Genomic DNA, 16956 nt, shown 5'->3' with positions numbered 1-16956 from the left:
AGGACATCGAAGAGATATTTGCACCTCCATTTTTACTGCAAGAGTGTTCACATTAGCCAAAATTTAGATGCAACTTAAATGTCCCTTACATGAATGGACAAAGTAAATGTGGTACACATACATAACAGAGTACTTTTCAATCATAAAAAAGAACAAGATCCCATCATCTTCAACAACATGGATGGAACTAGAGGTAATTATGTTAAGAAAAATAAGCCAGGCACATGAAGGCAAATGTTGCACGTTCTCACACATTTGCTGGAGCTAAAATTCAACTAATTCATAGAGATAGAGAGCAGAAGGATTGTTACCAGAGGCTGGAAAGTGTAGTGGGGGATTGGGGGAAGTGGGGAAGATTAATGGGTAGAAAAATAATTAGAAAGAATAAGATTTAGTAGTTGCTAGTACACAGAATGACTATAGTCAAAAGCAATTTAATTGTACATTTTTAAATAACTAAAAGAATGTAGTTAGGTTGTCTGTAAAACAAAGAATAAACACTTGAGGTAATGAATACCCATTTACTCTGATAAGATTTTTATGCATTTCATGCCTACATCAAAATATTTCATGTAACCCATAGATACAAAAAGCTACTGTGTACTCATAAAAATTTAAAATCCTGAACCATATACAAAAACTATCTTGAATAAATTAAATATTTAAATGTAAGAAGCATAACTCTACAATTTTTGGAAGAAAATACAGGAAGAAAGATTATGACATTGGTCTTGGCAATGTTTTCTTGCATATAACATCAACTACATGAGTAAGAAATTTAAAAACACAGAAAAATGGGACTACACTAAATTTATCTCTGCACATCAAAATAAACATTTAGAGTCCCAACTAACAAAAAAAAACTAAAAAGTATACATTTGACAGAAGTTAGCACCCAGAATAAACTCCAAAAAATCAACAAAGAGTAAGTAACATGATTAACAAATGAACAGGAGATGAAAATGTTTCTCCAAAGAATAAATACACATAGCTAACAATTATTGAAAAAATTTTTAATCTTTAGAAAAATGTAAAGCAAAACCACAATGAGGTATTATCGTGTATTAATTGGAATGGCCAATATCAAGCGAACAATAAATAACAATTATCAAGAATGTAGATGAATTGAAACCCTTGTGCACTGTTGGTGGAAAGAAAGTGATGCAGCCCCCTAAAAAGTGTATAGGGATTCCTCCAAAAAAAAAAAAAAGAAGTTATTCTATGACCCACTAATCCTACTTCTGAGCATCTTATTCAAAATATGCAAAGTATATCTGACAGAAATATTTGCACATTCATGTTTACTGCAGCAATATTCACTGTATTAGTTTATTCTTGCATTGCTATAAATACCTGAGAGTAGGTAATTTTTTTTTTTTTAGAAAAAGGTTTAATTGGCTCATGGTTCTGCAGGCTGTACAGGAAACGTAGCAGCTTCTGTTTCTAGGGAGGTCTCAAAAAGCTTCCAATTATGGGAGAAAGCAAACAAAGAGTCACCTCACATAGTGGGAGCAGGAGTAAGAGACAGTGAACGGAGAGGTGCCATATGCTTTTAAAAAATGAGGTCTCAGGAGAACAAACTCACTATGCCAAAGACAGTACCAAAGGGGGTTGGTGCTAAACCATTCATGAGAAGTCAACCCTATCATCCCACCACCTCCCACCAGGCCCCACCTCCAACATTAGGGATTGCAATTTGACATGAGATTTGAATGAGGACACAGATCCAAACCATATCATTTACAAAAGTCAAAAAGTAAAAAAAAACTGAAATGTCCCTTAACAGATAAATGATTTAAAAAGATGCAGCTTATACATACAATGAAATATTCCTTAGCTTCAAATGAAAATATCTTGTCAGATGCTACAATAAGGATAAATCTTAAAGCCATTACTTCAAGTGAAATAAGACACTAACAAAGTGACAGTGTATGATTCCACTTAGGTAACATATCTTAAGTAGTAAACTCACAGAAAACATAAGTAGAAAGGTGCTTGCCTTTGGTTAGGTTGTGAAACCTCAGTGGAGCCAAAGATCAAGTAGGGATATTTGGAAAAAGCAGGCCCTCACCCAGGGGGCCAACTCAAGAGCCCATAGACATGGCTGCAGATAAAACATGGCACACTAAGCTTGGTTTTACTAAGGATGCTGAAGCAGTTCTGCAACCTGTCTCAAACTCCTCTCAGCTACAATACACAAGTGGTCCTTCCTATCAAGAGACTTGCAAGGAGACACACCTAGCCATGGACCCAGAGGCAGGCCTACAGATCTTGGCCTCAGCTATGGTCCCTGAAGCAGCCCTGTGACTCAGTTCTAGCCCTCACAGCCACAGTACATAGCCAGTTGTACACACTCAGGGACTCAGAGAGACCTGTGAAAACTGTTCCCCCGTAGTCAGTAGAAGCCAAACCCATTCATACACCTGGTACTTGGCCTATCATATGCAGACAAACTTCAAAACCCTACCCTACTGCATGCCATACAGATTAATGTCCTCAAGGAAATTTCATCTTTCCAGGGCCCAGAAAGAATCCATGACTGTCCAAATCTCTGGTAACACAACCATCAAAAGCAGAGGTAATCTCATCAGCAGTAGGACAGAACAAAAGGAGTTCTTTACCTGCCAAATTGTAATAACAATGATTACAATTGTAATCATTGTTAGATCCTTCAAATGTGCAGACACAGGGCTGCTTCAAAGACCACAGCTGAGGCCAAGATCTGCAGGCCTGCCTCCAGGGCCACAGCTTCTATCTTAACACATTACTAAAAATTTGTGTGAGAACAATTAGGCAAGGAAAAGGAGAATGAAACTCTCCAGCTTTGGGAAAGAAATAAAAACATTACTGTCTGTAGATTATATAATCATGCATATATATATATATGTATACATATAACTAGAGTAAATCAACAAAAACTCAATAAATGCATTCACTAAAGCATCAGGATACATAATCTTGTGAAAGGAAAATAAATCTTGGAACTCTTGGGGCCCCCAAAATCTCTAAGCTAAACAGTCAAGCTGGGAACTGCCTAAGGGCAAACCTGCCTCCCATTCTATTCAAAGTCATCCCTCTGCTCACTGAGATAAACGGACATCTGATTGCCTCCTTTGGACAGGCAAATCAGAAACTCAAAAGAATGCAGCAGTTTGTCTCTCATGTACCTGTGATCTAGAAACCCCATCCCTGCTTGAGCTGTCCTGCCTTTCAGGATGGAACCAATGTACATCTTACATATATTAAGTCTCATGTCTCCTTAAAATGCGTAAAACCAAGCTGTGCCCAAACCACCTTGGGCACATGTTATCAAGACTTCCTAAGGCTGTGTCAGGGGCACGTGTCCTCAACCTTGACAAAATAAACTTTTTTATTTTTTTATTTTTTTTAAGACAAGAGTCTCGCTCTGTCTCCAGGCTGGAGTAGTGGTGCAATCTCAGCTCACTATAATTTCCGCCTCCTGGGTTCAAGCGATTCTCCTGCCTCAGCCTCCCAAGTAGCTGGGACTACAGGCGCGTGCCACCACGCCCAGCTAATTTTTGTATTTTTAGTAGAGATGGGGTTTCACCATGTTGGCCAGGATGGTCTCTATCTCTTGACCTCATGATCCACCCACCTTAGCCTCCCAAAGTACTGGGATTATGGTCGTGAGCCACCATGCCTGGCCGGCAAAATAAACTTTCTACATTAACTGAGACCTGTCTCAGATTTTCAGAGTTAATACTGTGTTGCCCAGGTTCATCTTAAACTCCTATGCTCAAGTGATCCATCAGTCTTGGCCTCTGAAAGTGCTGGGATAACACAAATGAGTCACTGGACCTGGCCCAACATAAAAATATTTGTTGCATTTCCTAATAGTAACAACAAACTTTCCAAAAGAAAAAAAAAAAAGAAGAAACAATTTTCATTTGCAATAATTTAAAAATATAAAATTTAATCAAAGTAAATTCAACCAATGAGATTAAATATATATGCACTAAATACAATAAGATATTAATGACAGAAATTGCAGTAGACACAAATAAATGGAAACATATTCCATTAGAATAATATTGTCAAAGTACCGTATTATCATAAGTGATCTATATATTCAGTGTGAAAATTTTAGTGTCATTTTTCACAGTAATAGAAAACACAATTGTGAAACTTAAGTGTAACCTTAAACAACTTTAACACTGATTGGCCAGGCACGGTGGCTCACGCCTGTAATCCCAGCACTTTGGAAGGCCGAGGCGGGCGGATCACGAGGTCAGATAGAGACCATCCTGGCTAACACGGTGAAACCCTATCTCTACTAAAAATAGAAAAAATTAGCCGGGCATGGTGGCGGGTGCCTGTAGTCCCAGCTACTTGGGAGGCTGAAGGGGGAGAATGGCGTGAACCCGGAAGGCAGACCTTGCAGTGAGTAGATATGGTGCCACTGCACTCCAGCCTGGGTGACAGTGAGACTCCATCTCAATAACAAAATAAAACAAGCAAAACAAAACAAAAAAACTTTAACATTGATTGATGGTGATTGTTAGTGCCTGAGGGTGGAAAATAAGGAGATGTTGTTCAAAGAGTACACATTTTTAGTTGTAAGTTGAATAACTGAAAAATCTAAAGTACATTCAGCATTAGATCAGCAAAATAGCATTGTTCATAGTTAGTAATACTGTAATGTACGCTTACAATTTGCTACGACAGTAGACCTTAAGTGTTCTTACTACAAAAAAAACTGGTTATCTACCTGAGGTAACAGATTGTTCATCAACTTGACTATATTTTATTTTACAACTTATATACATATCAAATCATTACACTGTACACATTAAATAGTTATATAATTTTTATTTATCAGAAAAATCCAGATCACACATATATGTACAGTAAGTCCTCACTTTATGTCCAAAATAGGTTCATGAAAACTGCATCTTTAAATGAACAATATTGCTATATGTCATGCAAACATAACTCTTGTATTAATTAAACTCTGGTAAAATTAGTTTTCTTAATATGTTGCTTCACTTACTGTTTCCAAGAACCTATCAGGAAAGTTAAGTAAAAATTTATTATGTACATATATAACTTATATGGGTATGTGTATGTGTGTGAGACACACATTTTTATATATAGATAAATCTCAATAACAGAATTGCAGTAGGCTTCCTACTAAAAAAGACAAAATTAAAAGATAATAGTTATTAAGAAATAAGGTAACAATTGAGAGCTTCCTATACACTTAGCAATGTTCTAAGCTGGTTAATGACATAGCGCATTTAAGAAATCCAGAAGGTGAGTAGATACTTTAAATCAGTGGTGGCCAACCCTTTGAATGTGAGGACATTTTTACTTATCTGTGGTGGTGGATATCACAAAAATTATTCACAAACCTTTTTTTTTTTAAAACCCATCAGCTATTATTAGTGTCACCATATATATATATATATTTTTAAGACGGAGTCTTGCTCTGTTGCCCACGCTTGTGTGCCTGTGGCACGATCTCGGCTCACTGCAAACTCCACCTCCCAGGGTCAAGAAGTTCTCCTACCTCAGCCTCCCAAGTAGCTGGGATTACAGGTGCGCACCATCATGCGCGGCTAATTTTTGTATTTTTAGTAGAGATGGGGTTTCACCATGCTTGCCAGGCTGGTCTGTAACTCATGACCTCATGATCTGCCCCCCTTGCTCTCCCAAAGTGCTGGGATTACAGGCGTGAGCCACCGCGCCCGGCCATGTTACTGTGTTTTATGTGTGGCCAAGACAATTTTTCTTCCAATGTGGTCCAAGGAATCCAAAAGGTTGGAAACCCATGCTTTAAATAATTTGAAAACTTGCAAAAATAGAGTTTAAATTACAAATCTCAGTTTATATTAAAACAATAACATTTTGAAGTAAAATAAAATTACATTTTTTCATATTTAGGAAAATGCTTATTGTTCTGATAAAATTGCTGAGTAAGAATTTTTGTAGAATTACATTTGCAACCTCTATAGGATTAAAAATCACTAAGCAGAAAAGATGCAACATCTGCAACATCTGTCCCTGGTGTTCCTGGGATCTCTGAACCAAATCCCAATATGTCCACCAGTCACCTTACACATTTTAGACATGATGCAAAAACAATATTTGAAAAAAAGAAAAACTTTAACATAGAGCTCCTCAATAATACAAATATTCCCAGGTCTCCAAAAGCAATGAACAGCAGTCAGATCATGTAGCCCTTTGTAAGTGATAAAGTGGACACTGGCACTCCCTGTAAACATGAAGGGAGATCACTAAAGGAAAAACAGAATTTTTAGATTTAAGAGCATGGGACAGAAGATGACCCTATGAGAAAAAATGCAGCCTTTTCAGAAGTTATTTTCTTTGTCACAGAGCCTCCCAAACTACATTTATTTATTTATTAGAGAAGGAGTCTAGCTCTATATCGCCCAGGCTGGAGTGCAGTGGCACGATCTCAGCTGAGTGCAACCTCTGCCTCCTGGGTTTTTTTTTTTTTTTTTTTTTGAGACTGAGTCTCGCTCTGTTGCCCAGGCTGGAGTGCAGTGGCACGATCTCAGCCGACCACAACCTCTGCCTCCTGGGGTTTTTTGTTTTTTTTTTTGAGACGGAGTCTCGCTGTCGCTCAGGCTGGAGTGCAGTGGCACGATCTCGGCTCACTGCAAGCTCTAACTCCTGGGTTCATGCCATTCTCCTGCCTCAGCCTCCCGAGTAGCTGGGATTACAGGCGCCTGCCACCATGCCTGGCTAACTTTTTGTATTTTTAGTAGAGACGGAGTTTCACCATGTTAGATAGGATGGTCTTGATCTCCTGACCTCATGATCTGCCTGCCTCGGCTGCCTTCTGGGTTTTTAAGCAATTCTCTCTGCCTCAGCCTCCCAAGTAGCTGGGATTACAGGCGCCTGCCACCACACTGGCTAATTTTTGTATTTTTAGTAGAGACGGGGTTTCACTATGTTGGCTAGGCTGGTCTTGAACTCCTGATCTCAGGTGATCCACTTGCCTCGGCCTCCCAAAGTGCTGGAATTACAGGTGTGAGCCACAGTACTCAGCCTCCCAAACTATATTTTAAGGCCTGACTTCCTTCTTGACTTTTGGCCTCCTTGCCTGTGTCCTCTCCTCCATTCACTCTCACCTACCTGGGGGTCTGGCTGCTGTCTCATGTATCTTCAAATTGTAGGGCTCTTTTCTTTGCTCCAGACAGGTGACCAGGTCTGGGTTAGAGATAGTAACACCTGTTTTATTAAAAAAAAATTAACATGACTATTGCTGGGGATACTCCAATTACCAACCTAGTACTATGCTAAGTAGAATAGAGAAATTAGGGAATATTCTAGAAAATTAATCCAAAAATTGTTTTCTGACAGAATTTTTAGAATATTTAAGTATTTTAAATCTGTGGGCTTTAAGTTCCACTACTGAGTACTGAATCAAAAATAAGTGGTGCAAATTGCATGTTAAGATGTGAAAGACAATTATTTTATATCATTAATTTCTAGAATTACCACTAGCCTAGAGCAAAGGAAACAAATTAGCTCAAAAGAAGGTTTACGTAAAGATGAAATATCCTAAAGATTTTATTTTTTATACCACCAAACTCCCAACTTTTTCGTGAAGGAACTGAAATTAATTTATGCAAAGCAGAAGCTCTCAAGAGACATTCTACAAAGGAAGAAAATGAAATTCTGAAAAAGTATTAGGAATTATGTGTTAAAGTTATCCTCACCCAGGGAGACCAGGTTTCTGTAGTTCTCCAACATCACATCTCTATATAAATTCTGCTGGGCAGGATCCAGACATTTCCACTCTTCTGGAGAGAATTCTATGGCCACATCCCTGAATGTTAAGAGTTCCTGAAAATACATATTTATCAAGTGACAGAGTTCTTTTGTTTTTTTTTTTTAATATGGAGTCTCACTCTGTTGCCCAGGCTGGAGTGAAGTGGCACGGTCTCAGCTCACTGCAAACTTCGCCTCCCAGGCTCAAGTGATTCTCCTGCCTCAGCCTCCTGAATAGCTGGGATTACAGGCACCTGCCACCATGCCCGGCTAATTTTTGTTTATTAGAGACAGGGTTTCACCATGTTGGCCAGGATGGTCTCCAACTTCTGACCTTGTGATCCGCCTGCCTTGGCCTCCCAAAGTGCTGGGATTACAGGTGTGAGCCACTGCGCCCAGCTGTAAGTTCTTAATTTGACTACAGGTGAAATGAGTTGAGAACTAGTTCTGACTTACAAGACTGAATGGAGTTATCTGACAAAATAACTTTCAACACAGTAATGTTCTCTAAATTATTCTGTAACTCTGAGGAAAAAGGAGGGCATGCCAGCAATTTCTGTTGCTGCAATGGAAGCATAGGCTGCACTGACCTGCCCCTACCAAAACCAAGCACAGCAGGCCCTGTGACCTCCTGGAACAAAGGGTGAACTCACTTCTCATTAAAGTATCTGGAAACCCTCATGCTTGACCCTGGCCTTGTGGTAGAATCACGTGAGGAATTCAATTTAAAAAAACAGGATTTTTTTTTTTTTTTTTTTTTGAGATGGAGTCTTGCTCTGTCACCAGGCTGGAGTGCAGTGGTGCGATCTCGGCTCACTGCAAGCTCCGCCTCCCGGGTTCACGCCATTCTCCTGCCTCAGCCTCCTGAGTAGCTGGGACCACAGGCGCCCACCACCACGCCTGGCTAATTATTTTTTTTTTGTATTTTTAGTAGAGACGGGGTTTCACTGTGTTAGACAGGGTGGTCTTGATCTCCTGACCTCGTGGTCCGCCTGCCTCGGCCTCCCAGTGTTGGGATTACAGGCGTGAGCCACCGCGCCTAACCAAAAACAGGAATTTTTCCACCCAGAAAAACAGACAGGATCTGTGGGGAAGGCACACGTTATGGTTTCTCTTCAGACTGTCCATGTGATTCTACTGCAAGACTGGGCTAAGAGTCACTCAGCCAAGCATTGCCTCTAAGGTTCAAAATGCATATAAATTATTTGGTATTCAAAGCCTCATTGTAAGTAACAACATGCTGCAGGTTTGAAAACGGCCCATGAATTAGCTTCTTATTGCAAGTCTCCTGTTATTGCAAGTCTTCTTATTGCTGACACTCCTCCCCCTAGACCCATTATACCACTCAGCTAGAAAAAGCAGTCACAGCACGAGTCCCTCACTGCAACACCCTTATCACAACACAAATACTTTACATCCGAAGACAAGACCACCAATCATCATCTTGAAATACGGCATTCTCTGCAAGCCCTTTAATGTTTACGGAGGCGGAAGATGGTGGCAAGTCTGAGTAAGTCTGCATTTGAAAAACGTGTACATGCATTAATGCAATCTTTATAGAGCATGTACTATGTGCTCAGAAGTATGCCACGGAGCAGTGTGCTGGGAAGTTCACATTATGTGTGTTAATACTATAACATCCTGAAAAGTAGTCCCATACTTCCCAGGATTTAAATGCAGGGCCCCAGCATTTCTATTTGTTCTTCTGTTTTCTTATCATTGTTTTTTTTTTTAATGCATAGAATAATAGCTCAATATAGATAGATGGGACAGATACAGAAAGGAAGTGTTAAGTGCAATTCAGAGGAATTTTTTATTTTTGTGTTTGTAGTTATTTTGAGACTTGTGAAAAAACCACTGAAACTGCAGAGATGGGGAACAGGTTGCTGGATAGGATGTCTCTAGAAACACTGATTTTAATTTTATAAAAAAGAATTTAAGGCACAAAAGTATATTGCTTTTCCCCATTTATCTGCTTTTGAGTTTCAGGAAATTGTGAATACCAGCTCTGGAGAGGCAGTAGGGGTAGCCACCCCAAACTCTGATCTCCTCTAAGCAGTTCTGTGAGAGATTTCAGTGTGGGGTCAGACCTGGACAAGGTTCAGCAGAGGGTGGATCTGGGCAGAGTTGGGACAGAAGGTGGGCCCTAGGCATCTGCTCTCTATGCTCGTAAGTATTTTCAGTTTTGTCTTTTCCAAGCCTGCCCAAGAGAAATTTGATTCCCAGAGTTTCTGTATCTTAATCTATTTTAGCTAATTCCCTATTTTATAACACACAGTAACAAGGAATTTAACCAAAACCCTTATGTTTTTCTAGACCAATTATATTAGAAGCTAATTATTTATTCTTAGCAAGGTAAAAACAATACAAATAATAACAACAATTTCTCTTCTGTCAATGAACAGCTGATCAGATGCTGGCACCAAAACTAACAAAACAATAAAAGGGAAGTAACACAAATTAAGCTTAAGTCTCCATACAGTTTCCATCTTTGTACTGAACACATGATGCCGAATTCAATCATTTATTCATGTGCTCTAGACTGCAAGTTCCTTGATGGTAGGGATCATGACTGCTTTATGTCTTTTTCTAATGACCACATGAAATAGAAGCAATTAGCTTATTGATCAGTTTGAGCCTCCAGATTCCTCATTTTTCACCAAAGAACCAGAGAACTGGAGCAATTCTTATCTTGGTACAAACCAAGGAGATTCTGTGAAGGGAGGAACAAACCCTGGATGAGTCACTTATCTTCCTCTGAAATGGGAGCAGAATTAGACCTTGTCAGACTGACCCCAGTCTGCACATGACATCCTCAAATGTCTCATTACTCAAAGATGCTGGTGAGAGTGTCCCCAGTGACCTTTGGTTGATGCCACCATAGTGATCCACGGAGGAGACACTCAGGCTGACTTTGTGGGGTGCAAGTAGAAAATGGAGCTGTCCTGGTGGACCTGCACATCTTGGCTCCAGATGTGATATCCCCTGTCCCTAATCGGCTAACTCTGAGGTAAGAAGGACAAAAGTACTCTACTCCCATAACACAGTATACAGGAGGAAGGCACACTTGTGATTATGGTTGTCATTAAGGCTCTGGATATTTTGTGGCCTTACCTCCCACTGCTAAGTTGCTTGTTTACACTTAAAAGATTCTGCCACAGGATTCTGTTCCCATCAGAAGCCTCTCACACAGCTGTAGCAGGTCACTGAATAAGATCTGGAAAACTCAAAGGGCTCCACTCTAAAAATGGGGCTTAAGATGTCTATATTGACCTCTCATGATGCAGAAAATGTCTTCTGTGAGTTTTTCGTATGTCTTAAACCCAAAGTCTGGTCCAGTGTTGGGAATCGCAGGCAGAGGCCCACTTTTATATTCAGATTCTAGGTGGGATCAATGTGCCTCTACATTCTTAGGGGTTAGAGTAAGCAGAGTAAAACCAGAAGAGAGATCACCTCACAGAGGCTCCTTCAACACATTCTTAAGAATATTTTGACCTAAAAGGAAATACTGGGATAAGCATAATATAAGTAGAGAGTTTTTTGGGGCCAAAGCTTGAAGATTGCAATCCTGGAGTAAAAAGCTACCCTGAATATACACTCCAATTACAAGTATATTTGTAAAGGCAAAAAGGAAGGCAGGATAGAAAGTTGTCAGGAATTCTTATTTACAGAAGTAACATTGGTTAGTGATTGGTTATATACATTGTTAAGCTATTGGGTGTGGATTATAGTGTCCAGTGTGGCATTATTAGGTTAATTTATAGCCACTTGTGCCAATAGCAAGCAATTTCAAAAGACAAATAGTTCAAAGATGGGAACAGTACATCACTGTGGTCTCATTTTAACCAGTCTCTGGGTCTGATCATTAAAATAACATGTATTTCTCAAATAAAAGTTCTTTTCTTCTCTCAAATCCCAGAAAATAAATTCAGAATTTGGAATTGCACATTTAGGTCTTGGAGGGCTGGTGAGCTATGCACATTTGTGGGCATTTGGGCAAAGGGAGGAGGGAGAGAATTGAAGTTCTCGAGTTTAATCAACGCACATGTATGATCCTGGTTGGGTTTATGGGCCCCATGATCTCTGAATCTGTGTCAGATCTGAAGATGACAGGAGCACTGAAGGAGGTGAAATAACTGATTGTTGTCCTTAAAAGTTATTTTGGTAGAAATCTAGTCTAACTGCTCTAGAAGGGACTGTAGATCCCAAATAGAGAGACTATTTTGTTGGCAGATTTGGGGAGCACCTTGCTGCACTTTGTCGTACAATTGTGGGTTGTGGCTGGAATCCTGAGAATGAAGGTTTTTCTCTCAAGTGAAGCCTAGTGGGACCTTTTTATATAACATCTGGTACTTCTAAACAGTGTGTGGAAAATATGACTAAAAGAAAAATTTTCAGCCAGGCGTGGTGGCTCACGCCTGTAATCCCAGCACTTTGGGAGGCTGAGGTGGGTGGATCATGAGGTCAGAAGATGGAGACCATCCTGGCCAACATGGTGAAACCCTGTCTCTATTAAAAATACAAAAAAATTAGCTGAGTGTGGTGGCGCGCCTGTAATCCCAGCTACTCGGGAGGCTGAGGCAGGAGAATCGCTTGAACCTGGGAGGTGGTGATTGCAGTGAGCCGAGATTGCATCACTGCACTCCAGCCTGGCGACAGAGCAAGACTCCATCTTAAAAAAAAAAAAAAAAAGAAAAAAAAAGAAAAAAGAAAAATTATCTCCAATCCTAAAAAAATTTTCCACCATAATAGAACAGCAAGAAAATGTTTTGTTATATAATTAAATCAAAATGTGATGTGCATCACAGGCAATTTACTAAGAGACTGCAAACACAGAAAAAAAGTCACCATTATTAGTTCTTAAGTAGAAGACTTGAAAGCACCATGTACACAGTTCATTATTTCACCTAGTAATTTGGGAGGTAATCTGGGTTTTCTAATTGGTAATATTCAAAGGAAAAATAAACTTCCCACATCTTCATGACAGGACGTAGACTCGCAATGTGGAGCCAGGTACCTGCTGAAGGCAGCCTCCCACCCTCCTACAGAAACTGGGATATATTCTTGCTATTCACATTTCAAAGCAATAGTTCCCAAATCCTAGATAAAGACAAGTCTGAGTCAAAAGAGACAAATGACCTATTTAACTGATAAAAATGATTTACATATATTTCAAAAACCAGTGAAAATAATTATAAAAATTTTCCACCTAAATTCTTTAAGAAAAGGAAGAAGAGCAAAAATTCTTCCCTCATTCTAAAGAGAAATCATTAAGCCTCTTCTTTCTAATTTGTATTTGCTCCTACAACAGCCAGGTCTAAGGCATGGTCTTGAATTCCCTAACGTCTGAATTCTTCTAGGCACGTAAGGGATGAACTTGGGCACACTGTGTGCACAGGAAAGAGGATTTGTGGGGAAGGAAAAAGCAGAAGACAGCAAGGAGCTATCAAGAGCCCTGGGGTAGGGGCAGGGCACAACTGATGAAAGGACTCGTTTGTGCTACAGGTACAGGCCCAGGAAGGGCTGCGCTCTGATTCCTGAGTCCACAAAGGCAGAGAAGATTAAGATCAGGTGGTCCAGAAGCCTGGGTTAGAGAAGGAAATGGGCTCCTGCTAAACAGATCTGGGGTTGAGATGAGCCAGGAGTCTTCTGGGCACTGCGTGTGTTTTTGGCAGAAAACTGTAGGAGCAAAGCTGCCATGGGCACAATTCCTGAGGGTAGAACCCTGTCCTAGGCTGGGTGTGGCCGTGCGAATGCCCAGTGGGCGTGCTTAGGAGTGGGTTAGCATTGGGTGGGGGCTGGCAGCAGGATGTGGGGAAGGGATGTTTCTTAGAACTTCTTTCCTCTAAGTTCCCAGTCCCCTTTCTCCAGAGGAGACCTGGAGGAACAGGACAGTGCCCAGCGGGACAGCACATGTGCAGAACCCGGCCGCGCCTCCCGCAGACACCGGCATCTCCCTCCAGCCCAGGCTCAGCCATGTCTTTCTTCTGACAGAAAACGTGCGGAGTTTCCTCAATACCAGTCAATGCTCCAACCCCAACTGGGTGTCCAGCAACTCACTTCCCACACCACCCAGAGTCAGCGCAGATCCCACAAGCTCAGAGCTCTTCCTGCAGCTGCCCTCCTGCAGATGCCAGTCCCTGCCTCTGGACACCGGTCTTCGTTTCTGAACGCCTGCCTACAAACCAGGGGCGCCCACACCCTGCTCAAGTTCAATATTGTGGCAGAACTACTCACAGAACTAAGAGAAGCGCCGTGCGCACCCACACTAGCCTATTCTAAAAGATGCGAACCGACACCAGCCTATTCTGGAACAGCCACGCGGAGGAGGCGCACAGGGCAAGGGGACTGGTGGGCAAGTTGGAGCGGGCTGGTGATTTGCTTCGCTTCCTCACACACCTCACAAAAGCCTTTCTTTCAAGACCCGCTGGCAGACCCCAAACCACGAGCCACGGCGGAGCTAGCTGTCCCATTAATAAGTCCTGTTTGCTCACACGAACTCCATGTTTTCATGGGGCCTCGATCTCATTCTGAACAGGGTAAAGTAGGCACGGGATCCCGGACCACAGCTCCTCCCACGCGGGCACCGAGCAGGCCGCCGCCGGCGTCTTCCAGATGAGCTCCTCCTCACCCCACAGCCTGTGGAAAGTGCAGGGCCAGTGGCGCAGAGCTGCACAAGGAGGGCTGCACGCTGGGCCAGAGCCGCTGTGCGGGGACTGACAGGAGCGCGGGTCCCTCACCGGAGGGGACTGAGGACAGAGGGCTGAGCGGCGACTCCATTCACAGACTTGTCCCACCGCCGCCATTTCCCGCCGGTTCTGATGAGGCCTCCCCAGCCTCCGGACGCCCTGCCCCGCAGACTCACCATTTCCCGACTTCAGGAGTGTCCCAGAGTTTTAGATACGAATCATCCAATACTGGCAGGTCACAGAGCGACAGAGGCTGAGGCTGTGGCAGAATCACCGAGGCCTCTCTAAGGAGCCCGAGTAGGGCGATGAGGCCCTATCCGAGCTCTGGCTGGAGCTACAGGCAAAGGCCGCGCCAGATCCCGGATGCCGCACCCTCTCTCTCTGCTGCGCGCCTGATTTGGGAGTTGTCAATCCAGCGCCCTAATTGGATAGAGCTGTAAGTCTCCCGCCCTCAGGCCTTGAGTGACAGAAGTTGCAACCATACACTGCACTGAATGAGGCGAGAGTGACAGGCTCTGGCCTCCAGGCACTTTGAGGCAGGTTTTTGTGTTTGTTTTTTTGAGACAGAGTCTGGCTCTTCTCGCCCAGTCTGGAGTGCAGTGGCGTGAACTCGGCTCTCTGCAACTTCTGCCTCCCGGGTTTAAGAGATTGTCCTGCCTCAGCCTCCCAAGTAGCTGGGATTACAGGTGCCCGCCACCACACCCGGCCAATTTCCGTATTTTTAGCAGAGACAGGGTTTCACCATGTTGGCCAGGCTGGTCTTGAACGCCTGACCTCAGGTTATCTGTTCGCCTGGGTCTCCCAAAATGCTACGATTGAAGGCGTGAGCCACCACGCCAGGGCCAGGCTGGGTTTTATCTCTGTGCTTGGCTTGGTACAGCACAGTTATCATTTTTTAAACTTGTGGTGTGTAAGGTTAAGTCCATTGATAATATAAGTTGTACACACACGTACATGCACACACACACACAGGTGCACATGCAGGCACTCACACACCTGTTCACAAACGGAAACAATATAATGACAATTATTTTAATGTTTTATAAACTTTCTGGCCTCTGGTCTTTTGAGTAGGACACCTGAGATTTTAAGAAGGAAGTAATCCTCTAAAAAATAAAATATTAGCTATTAGTGAATTGTCAATTTTTTATTAGCCACATCAAAAATAATAAGAAACAAGTGAAACTGTGATAATTTTAGCCTACTATATCCAAAATATTATTGTTTTAATATGTGATCAATACATAATTGAGACGTGAAGCCAGCTGGACTTCCTGGGTAAAATGGGGACTTGGAGAACTTTCCTGTCTTACAAGAGGATTGTAAAATGCACCAATCAGCACTCTGTAAAAACGCACCAATCAGTGCTCTGTAGCTAGCAAGGGGTTGTAAAATGCACCAATCAGCACTCTGTAAAATGCACCTATCAGCAGGATCATAAAAGTAGCCAATTGCAGGGAGGATTGAAAAAAGGGCACTCCGATAGGACAAAAACGGAACATGGGAGGTGGGATAAAAGCTGGCCACCCCAGCCAGCAGTGGCAACCCACTGGGGTCCCCTTCTATGCTGTGGAAGCTTTGTTCTTTCCCTCTTCACAATAAACCTTGCTACTGCTCACTCTTTGGGTCCGTGCTATCTTTAAAAGCTGTAACAGTCACCACTAAGGTCCGTGGCTTCATTCTTGGTCAGCGAGACTACGAACCCACCGGAAGGAACCAATTCTGGACACATAATTAGAAATAAAGTATATTTTGCAGGGCGTGGTGGCTCACACCTGTAATCCCAGCACTTTGAGAGGCTGAGGTGGGCAGATCACGAGGTCAGGAGATCGAGACCATCCTGGCTAACATGGTGAAAGCCCGTCTCTATTAAAAATACAAAGTCCAGGCGCAGTGGCTCATGCTTGTAATCCCAGCACTTTGGGAGGCCGAGGCGGGTGGATCACGAGGTCAGGAGATTGAGACCACGGTGAAACCCCGTCTCTACTAAAAATACAAAAAAATTTAGCCGGGCGTGGTGGCGGACGCCTGTAGTCCCAGCTACTCGGAGAGGCTGAGGCAGGAGAATGGCGTGAACCCGGGAGGCGGAGCTTGCAGTGAGCCGAGATTGCGCCACTGCACTCCAGCCTGGGCGACAGAGCAAGACTCCGTCTCAAAAAAAATAAAAAATAAAAATAAAAATACAAAAAAATTAGCCAGGCATGGTGGCAGGCACCTGTAATCCCAGCTACTCGGGAGGCTGAGGCAGGATAATGGCGTGAACCCGGGACGCAGAGCTTGCAGTGAGCCGAGATTGCACCACTGCACTCCAGCCTGAGCGACAGAGCAAGATTCCATCTCAAAATAATAATAATAAAAAAAGTAAAATATATTTCTGGTATAATTCTAAACTCACTGTGCATTTTTTGTTTGCAGCACATTTTACTTCAAACCATCCACATTCCAGGTACACAGTAGCTACATATAGCAGGTGGCTGCCACATTGAATGCAGCCATGAGGGCTCTG

General features: G+C 42.4%; 1 protein-coding gene across 3 annotated transcripts in view; it reads right to left on the bottom strand.

Annotated features, from left to right (window-relative positions):
• Positions 1 to 14849, bottom strand: part of ZNF718 (zinc finger protein 718) — a 37849-nt gene extending 23000 nt beyond the window's left edge. Inside the window, exons 1-3 of one of the 3 annotated variants that reach the window (XM_055246489.2) lie at positions 14627 to 14849; positions 7710 to 7836; positions 7123 to 7218 (exon numbers count right to left, since the gene is read on the bottom strand). In XM_055246489.2, coding sequence (XP_055102464.1) covers positions 7123 to 7218; positions 7710 to 7836; positions 14627 to 14629 — 226 coding nt within the window. In that variant the 5' untranslated portion in view covers positions 14630 to 14849. Of the gene's footprint in view, positions 1 to 7122; positions 7219 to 7709; positions 7837 to 14626 lie in introns of those variants that run through there. The other 2 variants (XM_063619645.1, XM_063619644.1) reach the window with 2 other exon arrangements.
• Positions 14850 to 16956: the final 2107 nt, after the last annotated feature.

This window comes from Symphalangus syndactylus, chromosome 16 (genome assembly GCF_028878055.3).
Source record: "Symphalangus syndactylus isolate Jambi chromosome 16, NHGRI_mSymSyn1-v2.1_pri, whole genome shotgun sequence".
NCBI classification, from domain to species: Eukaryota; Metazoa; Chordata; class Mammalia; order Primates; family Hylobatidae; genus Symphalangus; species Symphalangus syndactylus.
This window is presented reverse-complemented; position numbering and strand designations above follow the sequence as displayed.